Genomic DNA, 27,278 nt, shown 5'->3' on the forward strand with positions numbered 1-27,278 from the left:
AGTAGTGCCATTTTGATTTTGCTGACTTCTTGGTTCCCTCAATATTCTTTCCTAACAGGTTCTAGTTCTGTTTCTGGTTTATTGACGAGTCTTCTCTAATGACAGCACTGAAAAAGAATTTGGTTCTACTGTCTGACTATATGGTAGTCTCTGGAGAAGACGGACAGGTATCTATTTTTCTCTGTGAGCCAAGAGACCACAAAGCAGGTCATCCAGTCTGTTGGGATTTTCTTTTTGGCCACTTGCTTATGCTGAGAGTAGTTCAATTAAGAATTGAATTGGTACATACTGTGAAGAACAGCTCTTCCAGAGGGGGACTGGTGAGGTCTCAGGAGTTTGGGTTTACTCTAGGACATGGCTGAGAAGCTGTTAGAAGCTTAGTCACAGATCTCCTTGTTTCTGTTTGTTATTCAGAAAGGACATGTTCTTTGACTATGTAGTATGAAATGCTGTAAACAGAAATGCTACTTTATTTATTTATTTATTTTGGTTTTTCGAGACAGGGTTTCGCTGTAGTTTTTTTAGAGCCTGTTCTGGAGCTAGCTCTTGTAGACCAGGCTGGCCTCGAACTCACAGAGATCTGCCTGCCTTTGCCTCCCGAGTGCTGGGATTGAAGGCGTGCGCCACCACCGCCCGGTGACAAAAATGCTAATTATCTTTAAGGATAAGTTAGATCATAATGTCTCTTACTCCCCTCCCCCATAGACAGGATCTCTTATATCCGAGGCTGGCCTCACACCCCGATGTAGTCTCTTCAAACAGTACTTTATTGGCTTTCTAAGCTAAATAAGCATGTAAATATCCCTAAAATTCCAATAAAATAAACTCATGAAGATTTAATACTTTAAACATGGTAGAAAGAGAAAAAAATCCATCTTATAGTTCAGATACATTTAAAGATTTCAAATGCACAGGCTGAGGGACGAGTGTGACACACTCAGTGACAGAATGTGTACTTAGCATAGTTGACATCTAGAGTTCAAAACAAAAACTACCACACATACACTCATGCACTTGGGTAAGTGTATTCAGCACATCAAGCCTGAGTTGCTGCATGCATTTTAAAAAAAGATTTATTTATTTATTATATATATAGTGTATGTATGCCTGCAGGCCAGAAGAGGGCACCAGATCTCATTACAGATGTTTGTGAGCCACCATGTGGTTGCTGGGAATTGAACTCAAGAATCTTTGGAAGAGTAGGCAGTGCTCTTAGCCACTGAGCCATCTCTCCAGTCCTGCTGCATACATTCTTACTTCACTTGGGTTTATTCTTTGATGTGCAGAAAAGCTCATCTGAACTTTCTAAATTTAGATTTACTGATGAAAAAAATAAAAAGAAAAAAAAGAATATTACTCTTTCTAAAGCACAGAGTTTGTGTTCAATAAAATGAGTATCAGGATGTCAGGAATGAGGCCATACCCTATAGGCCCAGAATTTTAAGGCTGAAAACATTGGGATTGCTGAGTTCAAGGCTGGCCGGGGTTAGATAGCAAGACACTGTCTCAAAATACAAAACAAAATCTAGGCTTGGTAGTGCAGTCTTATAACCAATCATAACATCTGTGAGGATGAGGATTGTTATCAGTTTAAACACAACCTGGTCTACATAGTGAGTTCCAAGCTAGACAGTGGCACACAGTGAGATATCATCTCAGAAACTCCAAACAGACACAACATAAGAAACCTGAAGGATAACAATAACAAAATTTTTATGGCCATGCTAGCCAATATTTCTAAGACTTTATGGTATTAAAAGCATTTATTTTTGCAGCAATGAGGACTGAACTTGGGTCATTAGGCCATCTTGCTGACCTGAAAATGGCTCTTAGCTATCCCCTTCACCTTTTTTTTTTTTTTAATAGTTTATAATTGATTCAGGTGCCTGGAATAACATTGGGAACAAAGTGACAGAACTGCAAAATATTAATTAAGTCCCTTTATTTATGAAGAGACAGGAAAAAGAAAAAAGACTGTTATTCTTTTCCCAAGTACAGTGGGAACTCTTCCAGAATTTGAAAAAAGGGAAAGGCAGAAAAACAACTGTATTTGCTTTAGGAATATTCTGCTGAAAAGATGCTGTAGAAACTGTCGCCATGTTTGGAAACTGACATTTTGGTGTGAGTCCTTGGCTTGCTGATCTGTAATAAGAAATAATTTTTTTTCTGTGTAATTTCCTCAGAAAACCAAAAACACTTTCTGGATTTTTCTTCTTCTATTTGTCGAGGCAACAAAGGGACTCACATAGTCCAAGCTGGCCTTAAACTCACTACGAAGTAAAGGATACCCATAAACTTTTGCCTCTAGCTTCCAAGTGCCAGAATTACAGATGTACAATATCCCCAATTACCTTTCTGGCTTTGATATGGTCTGAATTATTAAGATACTGAATAACACTATAATACAGAAGGGTGACCACAAATCCACTATAACTATGCATTTCATTAAAGAAATAGTAGCAAGGACTTTGAAGGTGCCAACCAATAATTAAGGAGTTAGAAATAGTAATTACTTTAATATGATTACTACAGATCATTCAGATAGATCTGATTATCATGGGTAGGGGTTTGTAGTACACTCAGGGGCATAAGCATGATTATGAGTTGGGCTTTAGCACCACAAATAAACAAAAACCAGAGGTTAAGAGCACTGGCTGCTCTTCCAGAGGTCCTGAGTTCAATTCCCAGCAATCCCATGGTGGCTCACAACCATATAATGAGATCTGGTGCCTCTGCATGCAGACATACATGTGGACAGAACACTGTATTTTTAATAAACAAATAAGCCTTAAAAAAACAAAAAACCCAAACCAAAAACAACCTAAAAAGCAAAAACAAAGGAAAATATCAGTTCTTAGAGAAAAAGATTATTTTTTGGGAAGGCACTAGGGATCTTAGCAGGACAGTCCTTTATGTGTTTACAGTAGTATGTTCTTTCATTATATTGATTAAACAACCAGGTACTCTCTTTTTTCTTGGCTTTTTCAGAGAGGATTTCTCCTTGTAGCCCTGGCTGTCCTGGAACTTGCTCTGTAGATCAGGATGGTCTCATAACTCAGAGATCTACCTGCCTCTTCCTCCAATGTGCTGAGATTAAAGGCATGGGCCAACACATATTGGCTTTAGGTTCTTAAATGGGCCCACACTGAGTTTGTTAACTTTTTGTTTTTATGACCCATGATCTCATTATGTAGCCCAGGCTAGCCTCCAATTCATGATCTTCCTGCCCTAGTCCAACCAAAGGATTACAGGTCTATACCAGGGTGTGGTGGTACACACCTTTAATCCCAGGAAGCAAAGGCACGAGGTCTCTGTGAGTTCAAGGCTAACCTGGTATAAACAGAGTTCCAGGTCAGCCAGGGCTACCAGTTGAGCCAAGGGGCACTGGGATGAGAGGTAAATGAAATAGTCATGGACGGTACAGAACAAATTTGTAGGGAAGACCTTAGTCAGCTGGGAATCCGTAGCCCTCAAGGAATCTTCTGTGTCAGCCCTCCCCAAACCCCCAAACTAGCTCAGTTCAAAGTAAGAAATTGTATTAACTTCCCACTGGAATTCAGGATGAGGGAAATTTTTGTTTGACTATAGCAGCTCTCAATTATATAAAACCAACCAGTGGGCAGGGGAAGCAAACTACAAAGCAAGGAGCTGGAAATGGTCATATGAGCATCTAAATAGGGCAAGCATTTTCTTTTACTGTTAGAGCCAATTAGTTCAGAAAGCAGGACACAGTTTTTTTTTTTTCTTAGTGGCAGAGTTTTAAGATTTCCAAAAAGAACATTGGCACTGACCATTTCAGACTAGCTAAAACAATACTTCAAAAATGAGTACAAGAGCCGGGCAGTGGTGGTGCACGCTTTTAATCCCAGCACTTGGGAGGCGGAGGCAGGTGGATCTCTGGGAGTTTGAGACCAGCCTGGTCTACAGAGCTAGTTCCAGGACAGGCTCCAAAGCCACAGAGAAACCCTGTCTCGAACCCCCCCCCCCAAAAAAAACCCAAAAATGAGTACAAGGGCTGGGCATGGTGGTACCTGTGTTTAATTCCAGGACTCAGGAGGCAGAGGCAGGTGAGTCTCTGTGAGTCTGAAGTCAACTATATAGTGAGTTCCAGGACAGAAAGGGTTATGAAGAGACACGGTTTCAACAATAGCAGAGTATAGGGAGTGATGGGATGGCTCAGTGGGTGGAGGCACTCAATGACTTGAATTTGATGTCCAGAATCCATACATGCACCTACACATATATATGTATGTGAACACATGCAAGCACACAAACAAACAAATGTGAAAAGTGCAGTATTTAACTTAGTACTACTAAGGCTCTGCCTATCTCAAAAGAACTATTTATAATGTCATTCCCTACTGCCTGGTCCATCTTCTGTTTCTATAACAAAATCCTAGAAACCATGTGATTGGTAGGGATATAAGTTTATTTAGCTCACGTTCTGGAAGCTGGATGTCAAAGTGGATAGCACTGGTACCTGGGTTAGGATTTTCCTGCTGCACTAACAAAGTACAGGCATTTTATGGTAAGACTGGGCAAGAATGTTGACGCTGCTCTCTCTTCATGAAGCTGCTTAGGCTACTGTGAAGGCCCCACTCAAATGTCATCTAATCCTAATTATTTCCAGTGGCCCCTCCAACAAATATCATTACCATTATATGTGGAAATCACATTTTATCATAAGAACTTTTAGGAGGTATATTCTAATCCATGGCAATCATTTTAAGGGCAAAAGGTGCAGCGGGGCGCTGTTTCATAGCAGCGATCATCATAAATCCTGCATGGTGACACATGGCCTTATACGAGGAAGTGCTGGGAAACTCCCAAGAAATCCCTCCAAACAAATGAAGAGGTGTATAAAAATTTACTTTGTAAGGTGAAGAGCCCAGTATTCTCAAGGTGATGACAATAGAGAACATCTTTAAACCCAAAGTTCACAAGGCACAACTGTTTTCAAGGTTTCCAGGAAGATAAAAATAACATTTCATCTATTTAATTTTGTTTGGAACTCAAAACTGCACATGGTATTGCTATATTAATACTATTCAGAAACATGCCTGGCTATTAAGATTGTGAGTTTGTGGTTTGACTGGGTTACATAAAAGACCCTGTTTCAATTTAAAGGAAGAAAAACACCTACCTGGCTCTAAGTTCTTTACTTTTTTTTATTTTAAATGAAACTAATGTCCAATGTTATAAAGAAACATTTTCAAAATAGTAGCCTTTCCCTTCCCTTTTTGGCAGCAGTAAAGATTGAGCCTATACCTTAAACATCCAGGGCAAGTGAAATTTCACTGATTGACAGTCTCAGAATAGCAGTTTCTTCAGGAGAGAAAGCAAACAACTAACCAAGACTCTTGGTGCGGGGCATTCTCTCTATGGTAGAGTGTAAGGATTCAGGTTCAAGCTCAGAACAAGGAAAAGAACAAATAACCACAGAACCCAGGCTGACTAAAGATTCTTAATCTTCCAAATGATCTTCTATGCTAAATAAAGTAACTCAGTAATTTCAAAAGAAGAAAATGAATCATCATAGCTTACTATACCACCAGAAAGCTACCATTCAGAGGAGGCATGGGTAAACTATGCTTTTAAAAAATGCTAACAGGGGCAGAAGATGGTCTGTGGAGAAAGTGATTGCCAGGCAAGTGTAAAGTCTGGAGTTCAGATTCATAGACCCTAGGTAAATGCTGGGTAGGTGTGACAGCCTGCCTGTGATCCCAGGAGCAAGCTGGTGAGGTAGACTAGCCAAAGTGACAAACCCAGGTTCAAATGAGAAACTCTGCCTCAATATATATGGTGGAGGGCAATTGAGGAAGATAACTTAAATCAACTTCAGGCTTCTACATGTACTCACAAACACAAATACACACATATGTTCACATCACCCACATACATAGGTAAATACATTAAAGGGGCTGGACAGATGGCTCAGAGGTTAAGAGCACTGGCTGTTTTTACAGAGGATCCAGTTTTGGTCCCCAGCATCCACATAGGGGCTTACAATCAACTGTACCGCTGAAACAAACAAACAAACAAACAAACAAACAACAAACAAAAAGTCAGGTGTGTGCAATGGTGGCACACATCTTTAATCCTAGCAATCGGGGGTGGGGGGGGTGGGGGGGTGGGGGGGTGGTAGAGGGGAGGTAGAGGCAGGTGGATCTCTGTGAGTTCAAGGCCAGCCTGGTCTACAAGAGCTAGTTTCAGGACAGACACCAACTCTACACAGAGAAACCCTGTCTTGAAAAACAAAACAAAACAATCCCCCAAACAAATCATCTGTAACTCTATTTCCAGGGGATCTTATGTCCTCTTCTGACCCCTGTAGGTAGTGCATACACATAGTGAATAAAGACACATGCAGGCAAAACACTCATAAACATAAAAATTAATAAATATTTTAAAAATGCATTGTTGCATACCTTTAATCCCAGCACTTGGGAGGCAGAGGCAGGTGAATCCCTGTGAGTTCGAGGCCATCCTGGTCTACAAGAGCTAGTTCTAGGACAGCTAGGACTGTTACACAGGGAAACCCTGTCTCAAAAAACAAAAAACCAAAAACCAAACAAACAAAAAAAGCATTGCTATTTACCACTTGAAAAGCCGTTTTCATGCTATATTCCATCACTGTTAGATGGTAATAACTCTCCTGAAAGTCCTACTTAGATAGCTATTAGATTTCTAAATCTCAGGTGAAGAACATGCCAGTCAAGTGTTGACAAAGATTCTTTGTTCAGCCAAAACTTCTGTAGCTATCTGAGCTTTTTCCTGAGCACATCTGTGTCCTTCTTAAAATCCAATTCTAGACAAATTGATTAAGTAAGTTTTGTTTAGAACTCCTTCCTTGATACATATTCCCTTCAGTGTCTGACCTGGCTCTCTGTCTTGTCTGTCTGTCTTTTGGGGAAAATCTTGTCAAGTCAGTCCAACCAGGACACACCAGCTCATGTACTCTTTCCCACCAAGGGACTGATAGCCTGTTCCACTGTGCTTCAGCAAGTACAACTGAATAATTGCTTTTTTTGATAGGTAATAGTATAAATATGAAAAATAAACATTGTCAGAAAATAAGAAAACTGCTAAAAATAATATTTGATGAGTTAGTTCAAGTCAATGTGAAAACAAAGGTTTATTTTAATTTGTTCTTTGCAAAATATCAGTTGTCACAGATGGCTTGGGGAAAAAAGTACAAAACCATGACACCATTTAACCACTTAGCTTTATCACTGTTGCTTTGCCACTAACCTGCAGAGAACACAGAGTTTCAAAGAAATGCTTTTTTTTTTTTAATTTTAAGACAATTACCAGAATGAAAAAAAGAGCTATAACAAGAATGAAGAAGCAGGAGTGAAGCTATCAGCTGGCAACTTACCAATAGGAAATCTTTCTCAACCTCTTTGTATTACAAATAAAGGAATAAATAACCAGTTTTTCAGCCTTTCATCCTTCCTCTTAAGATGCCATCACAGGATAGTATTCTATTGTTTGGGAACATTAAGCTCAAAACACTAGGTCACAGTAAATGGGTTTGAAGTATGCTAGTGTCTGCATAGCAGACAGATTTGAATCCTTGTTTTTCCAACCATTCCCTCTGAGACTGTGATTTATAAAACTTAAAATAATCATGGCCCCCAGGATGGCTGAGCAGGTAAAGGCACTTGCAGTCAAGCCTGATGAACTGGGTTTGATCCTCAGAACCCACATGATGCCAGGAGAAAACTGATTCCTGCAAATCGTCTATCTGATCTTCACACATATACTATGATGCATACTATGATGCCCCCCCCAATATATAATTAAAATAAATCGAAGTTTAGGCCAAGAAACAGGAAGAGAACAGACAAAGCATAAACAGGCTTGCTCAAGAGGAAAGGTGAGTTGTTAAGGGACAGTGAGCTGCATGAGGTTACCTACACCAAACAGAGTGGGTATTTAATGAGTTCTGATGAACACAAACATACGTCTTTGGGATTAGAAAGGAGGGAAGGAACACATTACTCTGCTGGGTGAGCTCAGGCTAAGCTACTGTGTTTTTCCACGCTGTTTCAGGCATTCTGCACTGGCAGTTTTTACTTAAGGGACAAAAAGGCTCCAAGAAAAGAGTGGAGACCTCTGAGAGGATGACTCACACACAGTGAAGCCTGGAGTGCTAAGGAAGCAGAACACATTAAAACAAACCAATAGTTCTTCTGCAAGCTGCTGCCTTTGTCCTGGAGATGAAGGAGAAGAGGGAAGAAATCTAGAGCCCTTGTTTCAAGCATAAAAGGAGGAGAACGTGACTAAAATATGGAAAACGAAAGCAGGGTTAGTTTTGAGAATAAAAATTCTAATTTCAAATTTAAATACTCTGAACTGCTATAAGGAAAAAAGTCTCTTATACAAAAGGTTAGAATGAAAGCAAAGACACTTAAGTTTTAATTCAAAGTGAATAAAGCCTCTAAAACATTTTATGACGCATGCCAATATTTAAGTTGAAACATTAAGCCAGATGTCCACATGTTCTTTGGCCTAGAACTCATGTACACTGTAAATACAAAGAACTAGTGAATATGGAAGATCTCTGTTTTTAAATTATGCTTAGAAAATCAACAATGCAACTTGTTGTGGTGGCTCACAAGTATTATCCCAGCAATGGGAGGCTAAGGAAGAAGAATGGCCAGGAGTTTGATGTCAGTCCTGTCTACAAAGTAAGATCCAGATGCTCACCTTCCTAGGCCTGGATGGAGGTGGGTGGTCCTTGGACTTCCCACAGGGCAGGGAAACTTGATTGCTCTTTGGGCTAACAAAGTAAGATCCAGTCTCAAAAAACACAGTAGGGTGATCAATACAGCACTGTCTCTAGTTTTTCTTAGCTTTGGCAACTGCCTAAAACAAACAAACAAACAAACAAACATTTTCCACCTACCTAGGTATGTGACAAAATTATTTTAGCTCCTTATAATCAAATTAAAATTAATTTAAAAAATACTTAAGATACTTGTTCTACAAACACAAGAACCTGAGTTCAATTTCTAGAACTTATATTTAAAAAACACTCATGTAGGGGAACAGGAGGAAGGGGTAGAGATGGCTCAGTGGTTAAGAGCTTGGGTTGCTCTTCCAGGACTCAGGTTTGGTTCCCAGCACCTAAGTGACAACTCACAACTGTCTCACAACTCCAGGCTCAGGGTACCGAATGCCCCCTTCTAGCCTTCTCTGGGATTAGGCACAAAACATCCATCCATACACTAAAAAATACACATTTTTAAGTTTTTTTGTTTTGTTTTGTTTTTAAAGCTGGGTGGCTAGACAAGTGGATCTCAGTGAATTCCAGGCCATCTTGGTCTACATAGTAAGTTCTAGGTCAGCCAGGGCTTCCAGCTTCCACGGTATTTGGGAAGCTGAGGCAGGAAGACCTATGATGCCCTATCAGAGACTCACACAAATGTGAAGCAGCTGTTCACAAGGTGTGCTGACCTCTGTCTGCTTTTCTTTGTGAATTTCCTGGATTCCAAGACTGCTGCTCAAATGAACTATTCTTTTTAGTTGTTTGACATCTTTCACTCTAATTAAGCAAGGCAGTATCTTTAATCAAGGAATTAACAAAGAGGTTGATCAGAGCAGGTAGTGTCCTGAAGCAAACCATCAGAGGCCTTCTTTCACACCGACAAGTATCCAGATTAGCTATAAAGTTACATACAGGACTCTGTTAAATGCTGAGCTGAAACCCAGATACTCTGATCTACCCCACAACAATCCTACTAGAAGTGAGGTTTAACATGAAATAATTTAAGTTTAGAAAATCTGATTCACACTTTAGTAATTAGGGTTTCCTTTTTAAAGCACTTACTTATACACTTTTTTTTTTTAAATGATAATAATTAAGTACTAAGGAACCCGAGAATTTATTTCTCAAAGCATTAACAGTCTGGTCTCAAACTCAGACATGCCTACCACTGCCTCCCAAGTGATGGGAGGCGTGCATTGACTACTATACCTGATTGCTTATTTAACACTTATTTTAAAAAGCTCTGATTGGGGAGGGGGAGGGAAGTGGGGGGAGGTGGAAATTTTTTAATAATAATAAAAATAAATAAAAAAATAAAAAGCTCTGATTTTAGTAAGGTGTGATGATACACAATGGCAGATCATGAATTAGAGACCAGTCTGAATTCTATGGTGAATTCCAGGATGGGGCGTGAGCATGTGCATACACATAGATGCACACGTTAAATAAACAATCAGGCAAGATATGCATATGAATTAAAATATAGAATAAAAATGTGCCTAAGTAGTAAGATGATCTGCTTTTAGATTAAAGGGCTAAGGGCTAGGCTTTTCATGAGGAGCCCAAAGTTAATGTGAGGGTGGAATGATTTAAAGACTAAGGACCACTTAGAGCTCAAGCTAAATCTAAGACTCATATTAGAAATCTAAGCGCACTGCAGATAACCAACTGCATTTTGTCTTCTCTTGTGGTTAATCCCAAGTAGTCAAGTCAATGACAATGAACTCTCGGGCTGTTTACATAAACACAGAACTCTATTTGGAGGTAAGGCCTTTACAGAGGCACCAACTACACATACCTAGGTTATCAATTACTGATTACGATGATACTGAATCAAAAGTCAAATGTGATATGATGGTGAGGCCAGGGTATGTTCAATTTAAGTTCTTCATGTGCCTAGACCTCTAAGAAGTCTATGCCCTTAATTGTGGCTCCCAACACAATCCATTCATGTGCTATTTAATTACAAACAGGTCTTTGTGAGATGATCAAGCTTTAAATTTTGCTTGTTCGTTCATTCATTCACTGTGTGTGCCACACATGTGGAGGCCAGAGGTCAACTTGTAGGATTTGGTTTTTTCCTTCCAATATGTGGGTCCTGGGGATCAAACTACTCAGGTCCGGGCAGCAAGTACCTCATAAACCATCTTACCAGCGCTAGGAAATTGTTTTCTAAATCTAATATAACTGAATATAAACAGAGAATGCATACAGTTTGGGGCTTAAATATCTATTTCTGAGAGAGATAGGAAAATGTATTACTTTTATTTTTATTTATTTATTTTGTACATGGGTGGCCAGACTTCCTTCAGAAGTCAGTTTTCTCCTCCCACCATATGGGACCTGGGAATTAATACTTAGGACATCAGGCTTCACGATAACTTCTTTTAACCACTAAGCCATCTTTATTTTGTCTGTGTGTATGTGTGTGTGTGTGGTGGGTGGGTGTTCACGCATTAAGCTTTGCAGCAAGTGCTCTTACTTGTAGAGCTATCTTGCTGGCCCTCATGTTACTTTTTTTAAATGCCAATTTATACAGGTCTGTGTATGCATATATATTTATACATACATACTCATCTAGGCACCCTAAATTGCAAGATCCTTAGGAGTTTTCTAGTGAAAGAGCCTTATTTCACAATAAGAAATAAAAGTGCTGGCATGCTAACTGAACTCCTGTTCCTATCTAGTTACAGCAGGGTGGACTCCACAAGTCAGGCCTCCTGAGCCTCACCTTCTCACCATGTTATTCTTTCCAGAGACAACAGAGACTATGCAACAGTGTAACCCCAAAGCCCTGGCCTCCAAATGGAAATGCTCCTTCTGTTCAATCTGAACCATGACCACATGGTCAGTGAGAACAGGGACGACTGTCATAATCTAATCCTGTTTTCACACTTCAGACTAGTTGGTCATGGCTCTTCAGGTCTGGTCCCTGAAAATGCCAAAAGTTGTTCTAAGCTATAAGTCCTATATCCTCTTTCCTTCATTTAGCCCCAAAACTCAGCGGTAATCTGATATAATATAATTAATTCAATGGAGAACAACAAAATAAGTAACACAAACTATTTATTGCTGCTTCCACAAAGGACAATCTTAAGATAAACAGGTATTGGACACTTTCTCTAAGAACCATCCCTGGGGGCTGGAGAAATGGCTCAACTCTGGATGAAAACTGTTAACACTGGCTGCTCTTGCAGAGGATCAGGGATGTAATGCCCTCTTCTGGTTTAGGAAAAAGGTTAAAAAATATTCTGTCTTCCTGTTTCTCCAGTCTTGTGACCCGGTTCTACATTCATTCATTTATTTATTTATTCATCCATCATCCATATACTTATGTATATATTTATGTATTTATTATTTTTGGTTGTTTGAGACAGTGTTTCCTGTGTATCCCTGGCTGTCCTGGAACTTATTCTGTAAATCAGGCTGGCCTCAAACTCACAGAGATCTGCCTGCCTCTGCCTCTTGAGTGCTGGGATAAAGGCTTGTACCACCACCTGGCTTTGCGTCTACATTTTAATAATGAAAATTAATGGGATGAGGAGAAGGTTCAGTCAGTTCTTGTTTCTTGTAAGACTGAGGTCCTGGGTTTGGTATAAAAAAGCTAACGTGGAAGCACACATATATAATCCTAATGCCAGGGACATAAGGGGCAAACCCTAGAGCTTGTTTGTCAGTCTATTTCATATGGGGAATCCCAGGTTCACTGAAAGGCACTGTCTTAAAGAGACAAGGTAGACAGCTCCTAAGGAACAACACGTGAAGGTGACCTCTATCTCCATATGCCAGAAGTTTAGATGTGAAAGAAATTTTATTGTATCATAAAAACCTAAAAACTAATCACTTAATAACAGTCCAATGTAAATAAAACTTAGGCTTAAAGAACATTGTATTCTAAACTTTCAAGTATACTTAGTACAGCATCTTTTTGTGGCCAAGCTTGTTTTAAGTTGCCATGGTAAATTTTTGAGCATTTGTAGAAAAAGCTCACATAATACTGTCAAGGAATTGTCTAGGATGTCTATGACCTGACATAAATATATAAAGGTGTGGCTACTGCAGGGTTACTGAGAAAGGAAAAGGGCAAAAAATCTTTAGAATGGAGTAACCTCTGGGGACACTATAAAATCTTAAACATTTAAAGTGCAGAAGAGTTCAATAGTGACTTCTAGAGTTCCCCTTCCTTCAAATTCCACACTGATTTTCTACAGTTAGCTAATTGTCCTTTTCTAAGTCTAATTCTGTAGTGTAGAAAGGTGTTCAGCTGTCACAAATGGTCCCAGTTGACAGCCTCCTGATGCACCTAGTTCTGTTAAGAATCTGAGATGCAGATGCAGGTACTTCATTGTTGTATATTTAAATCAATGCTTCAGTAAGAATACTTTAGTTGACCAGAGTGGATTATTAGTTTGAAGAAGAGATATGGATAATGAAGTAAGGATACTGTTTAATATAAGAAATCCACTCAGGCACACTGTGCTCCAGAAAACAAATTAATAAATAATTTATTTATTTATATTCAGTTTTGGGGTGGTGTGTGTGCGTGCGTGTGTGTGTGTGTGTGTGTGTGTGTGTGTGTGTGTAGGGGTTACTGAGGACTGGACCTAAGGCTTCTGCATGCTATGCAAGTGTCTACAACTGACCTGTTGGGTCCTCCCAGCTCTAGAAAGATTTCTACTACTATGAGTAATGCAAGTACTTGGTAAAGGCAACCGGAGTGTTTCAGTTCTGCATTATGTTCCTGTCTCACACTGGGCTGACGGAGTACAAGATGTAACTCTGATTGTGTCTGCCCTATCTCTTAGGGCTCTTCTATGAATACTTTCAACTTCATACCATCCCACTCAGCCTGTGCTACCATTCTTTTTTTCTTCCCTCACAGATTTATAATTTTTAATTATGTGTGTTTCTAAATGTGAGTGTAGGTTTCCATGGCAGCTAGAGGTGCCAGATTCCCTAGATCTGGAGTTATAGGCAGTAGAGATTCATTTGTTATGGGTGCTGGGAACCAAACTTGAGTCCTCTGCAAGAACAGTAAAAGCACTCTTACCTACTGTGCCATCTTTCCAGTCCTTGTACTAGCATTCTTAATAAGACACTGATAAATAAACTGACCTTTTATAACTTCAGAACAAACACAACATTTGCCAAGATTTTAGGATCAAGATTCAGAACAAACAGAAAAGGAAGGCACAGATCAGAAGCACAAATCTGCTAATAAGGTCGGCATTTACAAATCAAACTCCACAGTGAAAAATCTGTTTGGAGCTTAAGTCCAACTGTTCACAATCAAACAGTATTAATTTTAGAATCAGGAAAAAAAACCACTCTAAAGAATTTAGGCTTTGCTTTAAAAAAAAAACCATTATCTCTTAGAAAGTATTTATGCATTGTTTATAAAACCAACCCATAGTGAACTCAATCTAATGGCTCAGTTTTCCATTCAGAACTAAAAATGAAATGTGAGCATGGGGGATGTTGCATAAAGCTGGATCATTTTCCTGTTTAGTTCACTGTATAGCCTTGTGATGTTGATCTAAAGATGAAAATTAACAGAGATGTACATATTGTTCATAATTCAGAAAACCATCATTTCACAGGAAAAACAATGAAAACAAGTAGTGCAAAGATAAGAAGCCTTTTATTAAAAGAATGTGAGAAATATTTCAAACTGGCTTTAACTCAAATTCCTATTTGTTCTGCATGCCTGGCATCTTCACATTTAACCGAAGTCTTTCCTAATCTTCCAAGGCAAATAAAACCCTTTTGTTCACTTAAGGAAATGCTTGTTTTCCGGTAACATTGTAGCCTGAAAAACCCAGGATAACATCTATTCTGCATGGAAACAGGCCCCACACCCAAGTTGCTGGGATACTCTAGTACGATCTGAGCATGCCTATATAGCCACACAATACCCCTTGCATTCTGTCCAAATAACTATGAGTGAAACAAACAGCTAGGAAACATAACAGGATTCTCTATTATCTCAAACTCACCATCTTAAAATAGCACATGCCCTGGCTGAGCTCTGCTGCTGAAGAGTGCTAAGTTCCAGCAGCCCAGTTTCCTGTGTCTGCGCAACCAGCCCCCACTTAAAGCTGTATAACTAAAGGAACAAGGAAGATATATATAAAAAGAGACAGATACACACACATATACAACATACGGTTTCCGAGGAGAGTGCCGGTTCCATGCTTGTGAGGGAGGAGGAGGAATATGCCGCGTAACCCCTGAGTTTCTCCCAGGTTTGAACATGCTGTACTGTGGCATGAGGTCAGCAGACTGGCTCTAGCCCTGCGAGGCTGAATTCTACCCTGACAAAGCAGTATCACTGCAATATGAAGCAAGAGTACCCAGGGCATGTTGGCAGCTATACAGAATGCCTGTTCTAGAAAGTAATGGCAACTCCAAAACAAGAGCTCCATGCTGTCACATGAGATCATCTCCAGTCCAGTTAAGCAATGACACTGAAAACACCTTCAACACCAATCACAGGCAGCTCACAGTATTAAAATGTAGGAAAAAAAATGTTCTCATTGAACAGGAAGTGAGGAATCTGAAGAACTTATTGATTCACTCGACTTATATCACAAACACACTGATTCTGCTTTGACAAGAGGTTGGAGTCTCCTATTCCTGGACACTGAGACCTAGCTGAGGAGCTCCAAATCTTCTCTGTCATTTTAATACAGAGCAGGCAGAATATTATGAAAACATATCTTTGACTATGGATATACACTAGGACTGAAGGTATTACTAATAACTTCATTTTTCACACATGTCCAACTTCATATATCCCATTTCTTTTTAGTTTACCAAAAATGTATATGTGTGGGGCTGAGGATATAGCTTAACTGGCAGAGTGCTCACCTAGAATGTCTATGAGTTCAGTCCCCAGCATAGTATATATAGGCATGGTGGTGTAACCCTCTAATCCCAGCACTGGAAAGAAGGAGGTAGGAGGATCAGAAATTCATGGTCATCTATGGCTACATACAGAGTTTCATATCAGCCTGGTATACATGAGACTCTATCTCAAACAAACAAACAAATAAATAAATAAATAAATAAATAAGTGCTTGACTTCATCTTTGTCAAGTCTAGCACTCTACTGAGGTGACTATCTGCATAGAATCACTCACAGCTCCTTTCACAAACCTGATATTCATGTGGTAACAACCTATTTCTTTCTGGACATTAGCAATTTGTGCATTTTGTGTGTGGAGGTCACACAAATACGCTGGTTATCTTCCTCAAATGTTTTCTGCCTTTAAGCGTCTTTTGTCAAACTGGGACTCAGATTTGGTTAGGCTGGCTGATGAACAAGCTCCAGGGATCCTTTTGTCTTTTCTTCCTTAGAACGGTAACTGGCTTTTTATATGGGTACTGGGGATCCCAACTCAGGTCCTTGGGCTAGTTCTCTGCAAGGAATTTACTTATTGAGCCCTGCATCTACCAATTTTATTTTATTTTTAAGGGCAGAGTCTCACCATGTAGCCCTGGTTATATTGGAACCCTCTATGTAAACCAGGCTGGCCTTGAACTCACAGCAATCCACCTGTCTCTGCCTCCTAAATGCTGGGATTAAAGGTGTTCCCTACTATGTCTGGTTCTCTAGCAAATTTTGACATGATATACTATGATTTTCTGCTCAAATTATTCCCTAATTTGTTTCAGCTGGAGAACAGATTTTATGTCGCTTTTTATACCTCTAGTTTATGACCCATGACAGGGCCCACACCTTGATGCATGTTTTACAAACATTCAGAGTAATATGTTTTCTGTTGCTTAACATTTTCTAGAATCAAGTTTAGAAGAGATGCTCAACTTTTCTGGATCTTTGCTTACTTCCTGCCTGCTGGGTTCTAGAAATCATGGAGAGAGGTGGGCTGTCGTCTCTAACTGTGGACTGACTGACCTTTCTAGTTCTGGAGGTGTGAAGACATTTGATGTTTCTAAGTTTCTCTGGGCAATGCTAACATCAGTGTTATTTTAGTCCCCTCTCCTCCATATGAATTGATAATTTTATTACTTTTTCTAATGTCTGCTCACTTTTTATCGTACCCTACATATTTCCATTACTGCTGTAAAAATCTAGGCACTGCTAAGTACATATAAAGGGTAACAATCAGCGGAGCCAATCTAGTTTTCCTCAGTTTAGTTTCCGGCCAGCCTTTGTAGACTGTTCCAACATGAGCTAAGTGTTAAAGTCTTTGCAATGCTAAGCAGATCTGCTTCACATGGACACCAAGCCCTATTACCAGTCTGGGACCTAGCCATAGCCTAAGCCACATTTTGTTTCTCAGCCTGTTTGGGGCCAGACTGTGCATGCACAGCATATGGACACTCAGGCAAGTTGAATGGTTAGTGAAAAAAATCTAAGGAGTTTACTTCCTAAGTCTCCTACCAGTCTAATCTCTTCAGTACTTTCTGTGCAACCGGGGTCCTCCTTATCTAGTCAGAAGACTGGGAACTCATACTCTTCTCTCAGTCATGTAATTTCTAAACAGTGACTATGTTTGGAGCCACGCAGCTGAACAGAGGAAGCAAACATTCCAACCTTTTAGGACCCCTTTCCACTAATCAGAGATGATTTCTGCCCTCAAGAGTTTCAGGTTCCTGCAGGACTTCAATCTATTGTTACTTCAGAATTGTGTGGATTTCTTAGTATAAGAAAGAGAAAACAGAGAAACAAGGTCTTTCTGTATTCTCTTCTTCCTTCTCTTAGCATTCTCTCTACTCAGAGTGATGCCCACTTCTGGGGATGGGTGAGGTGATAAATTCAGTGCTGACACTATAAGAAATGACACCCTCTCCTCCATCAAAGGTAGCCTGTCCACTTACAAAACTTTTGTGCAAATCTCTCTCTCTTTCTTTCTACTTTGAAGACAGTCTCACTACGAAGCCCTGACTGTCTTCCAACTCACAGAGAGATCTGTATGCCTCTGAGTCCCTAAGTGCTGGGATTAAAGGCATGAAATACCAAGCCTAGCCCTCATACAAATCTTCATTTTTCCCAGCTGGTAAAGCTTTTGCTCACACTCCCCCTACCCTTCCAGGAACTGGATGATATAGAGCACTTTACCCTCTTTCTCTTTTCTTTCATTTCCTTTAATCAATTCTTTAAAAAGTAGCCAATTTCAAGACTGTGAGGTCATTCCCCAGCCAACAGGGAAAAAGACAAATCTCCACTTGCATTAGAATAAAACCAAGTGAGCTAGCTGTCCCATGTGTCTCCTAGCCTAGATTGGGTTCTGGAGACCATTTCTGGAAAACAAAATTACCTTTACAGCATACCTTTCAGAGTTTTCAAATAGTTGCTTTATGGCAGGTTAGAGATTCAGCTTTGAAAAAACAAGGATCAGAGATGTGGCTCAGTACTTACCTAGTAAATCTAAGGCCCTCAACAGTGCAAAAAAATGATCAACATTGTAAAAACAAACAAAAGTTTTGAGCATGGTAATGCATAGCTTTAATTCCAGCACTTAGGAGGTGAAGGTAAAGCAAACAGATCTTGAACTTCTACATCAATTTGGTCTAAATAGTAAGTGGTAGGCCAGCCAGAGCTACATAGTGAGACCTTGTCTCAAAACAAAACAAACACAACAACAAGCCAAAAACCAAAGAACCAAACAAGAACAACAACAAACCCAAAACCTAAAATGCGCAATCAACCAAAGAAACAAGACACATGATGTAATGATGCACAGAGCACTTGGTAGAAGCAGTGTGCTGTGGTTCCTGTGTTCACAGATGTCTAGTTCTATACACTCAGCTTTATGTTTTTAAATTAATGATAAACGTACTCCAGGCAGGCCCTTCAGGAGGCACTGCTGTTATAGGAGGTAACAGCAGCTCCATTAGTGTAGCTCACCTTTGCTTCACTTCTAGTGGGATAGGATGTGTGGTTGTAGACACTCAGGACTCTGACTCTAGTAGACTGTGCTCGTGTCTTACGGTTTAGGTTTTTGATTAAAAAAAATTTTTTTTACATTGACTTATTTACTGGAGGTTAGGGTTTGGAAGCAAATTCCATGGCACTCATGTGGAGGTTAGAATACAAACTACCTGATTTTTTCTTCCATCTTAAATTCAGGTTGCCATGCTTGGTAGCAAATCTTCATCTGATGAGCCATCTGGTGCAGTCCACGACATCTTTAGTTTTTAACAAAATGATTTTTAAAATAGCAACAATAACAACAAAAAGCTCAACAATAAAACCATCACCTCCAACACAAAAACAGCATTTTTTTTGGGGGGGGATACAGGGTCTGTCTATACTACTTGCTATCCTGGAACTCACTACGTAGATCCTCTTGCCTCTGTCTCTCAAGTGCTGGGATTAAAGACAGTGGGCAACCACACACAACTTGTATGTGTGTTTTAAGTGTCATTACCAAACAACAAAAAAGTTTAAGAGGTCCACAAAGTAAAATAACTCAATAAACTAAGGCTAGACTATAATGAAGAAAAATTTCAGGCGTCCTTATAGAGCAGGTCTGTACAGAAATTTCTGGTTCTTTATACCCTGACTTACCTAGCGCTACTTCTAGTCAGTCCTGCCAGCTTCTTCATATAAAGTGTCCAATACAGGCATGATATTAAAACACACAAAAAACCAATTTTTTAAATCTGGTATTTAATAATATCTTCTATGTTTATATAACTGTACTACAATTGTATTGATCTCAGTCACCTATGGAGAGCAAGACAACCTACGGGCAATAAATCATATTATATGCTCAGGCTAAACCACCTAGGTTTGTGACATGCAGGCTCACACACTCCCATTTATTAGAATGTATCACTGTTAAATAACACATGATTTGTGTATGCAATTGTGTTAGCTTTACACTGCTGTGACAAAACAGTCAGGCAAAGCAACTTCAGGAGAGAAAGGTTTATTTTGGCTCACAGTAGGACATGCCACCGTGCTGGGGTGGGGGCAGAGTTTCTGTCCTGGAGGGTGGGAAGTAGAGGGAATGCCTGCGGGTAGAGCTTCCTCCTTCTTCCCTTTTACTCTACCCAGGTTTCAAACTGAGGAGTGGTGCTGCCCACATTCAGGATGTGACACCCTGCCTTCTTCAATACTCTTAGTAACACTTCCAGACATACCTAGAGGTGTATTTTGTTAATCTCCTGGGTGCTTCTCAATTTAACCAAGTTGGCAGTTTTAGATGGGCTCCAGTAATACATAAACAAGTGTATGTTGAGAAAAAAAATCCCAAACTCAGAATAGAAACTACCTCTAAAGAAGTGGAACAGATCGAGGAGTGGCACATAAAAATAAACTCTGTCTCAAGCAAATATAACAAAAAGCTTGGCCATGGTTATTAGGTATTTGTTATTCTCTATTTATTTTTGCTTAAAATATTTATAGTACAAAAGCAGAAAGGAAAAGTTACAGAGCTTACACACCAGTAATGTGCTAGCACCCAATGGTGTGGCTCAGTGGCTCAGCACCTGTCAGGCATGTGCAGGACCCTGGGTTTAATTCCTAGAAGAGCAAAAACACATATCAACAACCCCAATATTCTGCCTTAGTCAAGTGCTAAACCTTTGGTGCTCTGGGCCCACAGTTCAAATGCTGGTGACCACCGCACCCCTACCAACAATCTTGGAATTTAACACCCATGTTTTAGTTATTACTTAATTATGTTCAGAAACAGGTTCAGTGCCCTTATGAAAGAGTTCCTGCTACTCTCTCACCTCTTCTACCACATAAGAACACAACAAGAAAACACCATCAGAACAGGGACAGGTCCTCAGCAAAAATTAAATTTGCTGGTACCTTGATCTTGGATTACAAAACTGTGTGAAGTAAAATTCTTGTTGTTTCTAAATTACCTAGCCCAAAATATCTACAAATACGTAAGAGGTAAGAGCTGAGTACCACATAAAGCAAAAGTAAAACCAAACACACACACACACACAATCCTGGAGGTGGTCATGGTGGCATGTACCTCCAATACTAGCACTTCAGAGTCTGAGGCCAACCTAGGCTTCATAGTAAGATCTTGTCTCCATAAACCAAACAACAATGACAACTAAATAGAAATTATAATTTAAATAAACACAGACTAAAAACTCCCATGTGAGACGTACAAACTTAGTGACCACTTAACAATAGCTTACTGTTATTCAAAAGCTTAGAACCAGGTGGTGTATGACCCACTCCCTTCAGGGTAGGAGAGAAAACGTGTAAGCTTCAGGACTGTGTTTCTTCTTTCTTCAGAGCTAGGGAGTTATGGCCTTCATAGCTGGTTCCTTAATTCTAAAATTATGTTTCAAAAAGTACATCTCTGCTCATGCACTTCATGACTATAAATCTTGAGGCCCAGAGTTGTTTTTTTAATATTATGATGTAACTTTGCATATTACTGCATAATTCTGTCTTAATAACTGGCAGTTATTAATTCATATCCTACTTTACTTCTAAAAAAGACTTTAAGATAACTTACAAAGTTATGTGTGGTGGTAGCACAGGTTAACTTCAACACTTGGTAGTCTGGGGCAAGTAGATCACTGTGGTGGTTTGAATGAAAATGGCTCCCACCGACTCAGGGAGTGGCATTATTGGAGGTGTTGTAGCCTTTTTGGAGGAAGTGTGTCATAGGGGGTGGGCTTTGAGTTTCAGAAGCTCAAACCAAGCCCAGTGTCACTCTCTCTTCCTGCAGCCTTTGGATCCAAATGTAGAACTTTCAGCTACTTCTCCAGCACCATGTCTGCTTGCATGCTGCCATACTTCCTGGCATGATGATAAGGGACTAAACCTTTAAACCTATAAGCCAGCCCCAATTAAATGAGATTTGCTGTGGTCATGACATTTATCCACAGCAGTAAAATTCTAACTAAGACAATCTCTCCACACATGAGGTCAGTCTGGACTACAAAGACTTTTTTTTCAAACAAAATGAAAACAAGTTTATGTGCATTCAAAAAACTCAATAAGAAATAGGATTCACGCTGGGTGGTGGTGGCGCACGCCTTTAATCCCAGAACTGGGAGGCAGAGACAGGCGGATCTCTGTGAGTTCGAGGCCAGCCTGGTCTACAAGAGCTAGTTCCAGGACAGGAACCAAAAAGCTACGGAGAAACCCTGTCTTGAAAANAACAAATTAAACAAAATGTAATAAAATTTTAAAAATTATGCAGTATTGACATTAATATGCTTGTTTACTTTTGCATTAAAATTAAAACTTGGTTATGTTAAGTCTCAAACCAGGGACAAATGGCTATTAACATATATCTAAGTGGATACTGGCCCTCCAGATTCTTCCATCATGCCTTAGTCCCTACCTGTTACAGGATCCTCTTGGCTGGCATACCTGGCCCCATACCATGAATTCTCCAGCCTATGGGCTGCGCTGCCCTTCTCCCAGCTTCTCTTCCACATTTAACTTCAGTCATTTTGTCTACCAGCCCTTTTCTAGTTTCTTGGTCTCTGTAGGACTCAGCCATGATAAGCTTAATGGAGGCCTGAGTCTCACTCAGTAGTTTACCCTGAGGTAAGACTACAAACTGAGATTACCCAAGCACCACCCAAAACCAGACCATCCAAAGGAAATTCCTAACGTTCCAACCATAGTAGATAGGATCACCTGCCAGCACACATTCACCAGGACACCCCTAGACAAATGTCAGCCAATCAGGGGTCCTGAACCTCAGAAACCCCTCACCCCAGCCTTTACAACTATAAAAACCCAACTCTAACTGAGCTCTGGGCTCTCCGATTATTCCAATACTGTCTGGGTCCGGTGCTAGCCTGGACCATAAATTATTTGTCTGGACCACACCCCAACATAAACCATCTCTCTCTGGACCGGCGTGGAGACGCGGGAATAAAGACACAACTCACATGGCTTTATCAGGAGAGAGATTGTCCATGATCCCTCATGAAGTCCTGAGTTCCCATCCTGAAGAATTCCTCACGTTTATTCTCCAAACAACCTTATATATCAAAACATAAACTGAGGGGGAAATACATTAGCATTCTGTTTCCTAGGTAACCAGGTAAATGGCTTTTAGTCACATCTACCCCTTTGACCACACCTTTCTATGCCCATTTTGTCACGTCTGCAGCTCTGTCACTGGCTTGGAATTGACACCTCTTCTCGGGTGATTGACATAAAGCAAGGGGCAGCATATCTTGAGCTTTTTGTTAGGGTAACATCAGCCTGTCTGGAAGGGTACGTAACCAACTCAGGTGGGGAACTATGGCTTCATAGCCTGGTTGCCATATCATATAGAACTATGGGCCTACACAATACGTTGGACACACAGAGAGGACCGAGTTTGCAAACTTGCTTAAAATAAAGACTCTTTGCTTTTACAAATGGGACTCAGGTATGCTTGCTGGTTTTGGGGGGGCTTCACGGATCTGGGCATAACAGTCTCTTGGCCTCTTGGATCCATGTTCCCCTTTCTCCCTCTTCTCTCCCCTTCCCCATCTGCTCACAAGTTCGGTCTGTCGGTCATGTTCACTGCCAATTTTCCCAGATGTCTCTGCCTCTACCTACGCTCTTCCTTGAGTCTGTAATAAAAATCTCAACTCCAGCCTGGCGGTGGTGGCGCACGCCTTTAATCCCAGCACTCGGGAGGCAGAGGCAGGCGGATCTCTGAGTTCGAGGTCAGCCTGGTCTACAAGAGCTAGTTCCAGGACAGGCTCCAAAACCACAGAGAAACCCTGTCTTGAAAAAAAGCCAAAAAAAAAAAAAAAGCCCACACCCCCCCCCAAAAAAGAAATAGGATTCAAAAACAAAAATAATGAAGACTAGGAAGAAAGGTAGTTGAATTACGGATTGATATAAACTAAGGTCACTATAATGGAGCACTTTGGATTTTTTCTGACAACACCAGTTTTCACAATAATTTTTCATTAGCTGTTTAAAAAAGTGCTAGAGAATTCATCAACAACTTAAATGAAGGAAGAAATATGTATGTAAACAAGTGTGTAAGAAACTTTTAACAAAGGTTTTTTAAAAGGTAGAAAAGCATCCTTCATAGATGATTCTTATGTCTATAAAGTAAAAAAGGGCTTGCTCCACAATTAGGGTTTAGCAACTAGATTCCCTTTTTCAATAAAGGAACCAGTGGGCCTGTGGTTTTTGGTACTCTTACCTGATATTGGGAAACAGTCTGAGTGACAGACAGCCCATATGCCTCTTTGCATAGGGTTTCATATGTCAAGAGTTTAATCTGTTTTTTTTGTTGTTGTTGTTTTGTTTTGTTTCTCAAGATAGGATTTCTTTGTGTAACAATTCTGGGTGTCCTGGAACTTGCTCTGTAGACAAGGCTGGCCTTAAACTCACAGAGATCCATCTGCTTCTGCCTCCCAAGTCCTAGATTAAAGGCATATGCTACCACTGTTCATCTTAATCTGGGTTTTTACAGAAGATGGTCAGCACAAGGTTGAACTCATTGGGGGCAATAGCAATGGACTATGTAGTAACAGTTAAAGAATCCTCCCCCACATTTTAGTTTCCCTTAACACTCAACAGGTCCACTGCTGTGTTGATGAGTTGTTCAAAGGAAGAAGGATTTAGAAAACTATTCTGCAATTTTAGATCCTTTGATTTTAAGCACTATTTAAACAGGAGGAGGACCTACCTAGATTAAGAATACTATTACTATTCTCTATATTTTACATATTTTATATGCAAAATGAACAGTTGTTTGCTTTCTCTCAACTAATGCTTCTCAGGTGGGATGTCTTTTTTTTTTTTTTCTTTAATTCAGTTCTGCTACTTCTGATAAGCTGAGTAGAGTAAAAGTGAAGTCAGGTCTCTGTTATCTCTAAGACTTCCTGCCTTGGTCTTCACACGATCAAATGTCTCATGAGAGAATTGGCTCAGTATCAGTTATTTTTCCTATTCCATTCTTCTATCTCAGAACTCCTTTAGACCATTCACAGAGGGTTTCATGTAGAAACTGGAAGTTGATCAGAATTAGAGTTCAAAGTTCTGGACTTCCTTGTGCCAGTGGACATGCCAGTATCTCTGACAGCTAAATTCTGTCAAAGAGCAGCAGTTCCACCATCTGATAGCTTCAAGCCAGCAGCAATGGATGCAGCACAGTGGCCTTTGTACTTGGTGTCAAAAGAAAACCAGCACAGGACAGATGAAGGAATAAAAGTGGGTCTGGTCTTTCTTTAAGAACTCTTTTCCTGGTAAGTCTGTTCAGCTTATATTCCCAGACATCGTCTCCTAGCTTCTTGGAAGAAGCAGTGTACAACAATCATTAACAAAGTTTATCCTAAGTACCTCATGTGTATTTAAATTATGTGTTAAATAAAAATAAAGAATGTTGGGCTCAATAATAGAGTATTTGCCTAGCATGAATGAGGCCCTAGGTTAGACTCCTAACACCAACACCAATAAAATAATAAAAGCATAAATGCTGAAAAAAAATTTACTTTTAGGCTGAAGTGATACAAGCAGCTGCCAAACACTTGTATTGCCATGGAGCTAGCCTGTCACTGCCGTACTTCCCCACCATGACAGGCTACAATTACTCAAATCAAACAAAAAGTAACAAAAGTCTGTATTTGGCACCTACTCCTGCCCCACAGAACACATGAAATACTATTCCTGCAACCAACTGGTGATGAAGAAGAAGGTAAAAACAAAAACAAAACCCTAAAGCTGGAAGCAATAGAAAACTGAAGATCAAGCAACTTCTGAACAATGACAAAGGAAAAAGAGAAAAAGAGCCTTTTTTCTGCAGGAGCTGGAAGAGTGAGAATTTTGTAAAGACATAGAAAGTGATAGGGCTGCCAGGAAATAGCAAGGACAAATCTGTTGCACCCTGGTTCATGAAATCTTCCCATGCCTTTGTATAATACTGGCCTACAGTTTTAAGCACTTACCCAAGATTCTGTATATGTGAGATATTAATGATGTCTATTAAAATGATTTTACATCCTATCAAGATAAGAAAATGAAACACAAATTTTAATTTTAAAATACCCCTGATATACTTGAAGATACTCGTTTTTAGTACAGGATTGAATTTACTACAGAAACAAAAATACACTTTCAATTTAAACAAGAGTACAAATATGAGAACTCGAAAAAAAAATGACCTCTTATAAGTCTGGCAACTCCTTGTCTTCTAGTACTTACCTCTTCTCCCCACTGTGACTGCATCATCTTACTGATCCTGTCTTTCCTTTGACTTAACAAAAATAGTTTCCAGTGCACACTTGGATAAGCTCTATGTGACTGTGCTTCCAAGCACAATGCTTCCGGGCCTTACAGATTAATCACATGGGATGCACCTTTGACCCTGTGAACACAGGGCACTGTTCCACCTCTCCTCTGAAATCACCAACCTTAGAATTCATCACCCTTTTAGAATGGTATCTTAAGCTCTTATATATCTAACAATCTTAACCTCTTATCCCATTCCTCCCAGAATCTAGTATCTTTCCAGCTACAGTTGTGGTGGCAATAAAGAGAATAGGAAAACTGAATTAGTACTGTATTTCTATTGTCACTGGTGATATGAGTTTTGGAACTGTTGATAACTGGTTTCTTTATTATCAAACAGGGGTCCTGTATTCCTTGCTGAACAGAGACACATGTACTATCAGCTGCTGTTATCACCAATACATTAAACAGAGTCATCCTTCAGTATCCAAGGGGATCAAGGCTAGCATTCATTCTCCTTTGACTTCAAAATCTGCAAATGTTCCTGATTTGGACCTTGAGATTTCAGTCTGGTGCTCCAATGTGGGTCTCAGGAGAGAGAGCACGAGCAAGGAACTCAGGACCGCGAGGGGTGCACCCATACACTGAGACAAGGGGGATGTTCTATCAGGAACTCACCAAGGCCAGCTGGCCTGGGTCTGAAAAAGCCTGGGTTAAAACCGGTCTCGCTGAACATAGCGGACAAGGAGGACTACTGAGAACTCAAGAACAATGGCAATGGGTTTTTGATCCTATTGCACCTATTGGTTTTGTGGGGGCCTAGGCAGTTTGGATGCTCACCTTACTAGACCTGGATGGAGGTGGGTGGTCCTTGGACTTCCCACAGGGCAGGGAACCCTGATTGCCCTTTGGGCTGAGGAGGGAGAGGGACTTGATTGGGGGAGGGGGAGGGAAAGGGGAGGCGGCGGTGAGGAAGAGACAGAAATCTTTAATAAATAAATAAATAAAAAGAAAAAAATCTGCAAATGTTTAAGTCCCTTATATAAAACAGTGGAGAAAACTGGGGAAGATAGCTCAATTAACTAAGAGCTGTTCCTGTAGGTATGAGGGCCTGAGTATATTTTCCAGTACCCATATAAAACGCCAGGTGTGGCAGCATGCATTTTTAATACCAGCACTGGAGAGGTAGGAACAGATGAATCCTAGGGCTCAATGGCCAGGCAGGAGAGCCTATTTGGTGAGGTCTCAGATCCCAGAAAGAGGCTCTATTCTCAAAAATCAAAGAGAGACCATTGAGATGGCTCAGTGGGTAAAGATGTTTGCCACCAAGCCTGATGACTTGAATAATAATACCCA

At 40.1% G+C, this 27,278-nt stretch overlaps 1 protein-coding gene across 6 annotated transcripts in view; it reads right to left on the reverse strand.

Moving 5' to 3' along the window:
- Tmcc1 (transmembrane and coiled-coil domain family 1) overlaps window positions 1-27,278 on the reverse strand; it is a 200,165-nt gene that overhangs the window by 42,288 nt on the left and 130,599 nt on the right. Inside the window, exon 1 of one of the 6 annotated variants that reach the window (XM_050148368.1) lies at window positions 25,896-26,036. The exons of 3 other annotated variants lie outside the window; for them this stretch is intronic. In XM_050148368.1, the coding sequence (XP_050004325.1) occupies window positions 25,896-25,922 (27 nt within the window). In that variant the 5' untranslated portion in view covers window positions 25,923-26,036. Of the gene's footprint in view, window positions 1-14,924; window positions 15,082-25,895; window positions 26,037-27,278 lie in introns of those variants that run through there. 2 more of the 6 variants (XM_050148366.1, XM_050148364.1) reach the window with 2 other exon arrangements.

The sequence above is a fragment of the Alexandromys fortis genome, unplaced genomic scaffold (assembly GCF_014885135.2).
Source record: "Alexandromys fortis isolate MF-2015 unplaced genomic scaffold, M_Fortis_MF-2015_v1.1 scaffold_59, whole genome shotgun sequence".
In the NCBI taxonomy this organism is placed as follows: domain Eukaryota; kingdom Metazoa; phylum Chordata; class Mammalia; order Rodentia; family Cricetidae; genus Alexandromys; species Alexandromys fortis.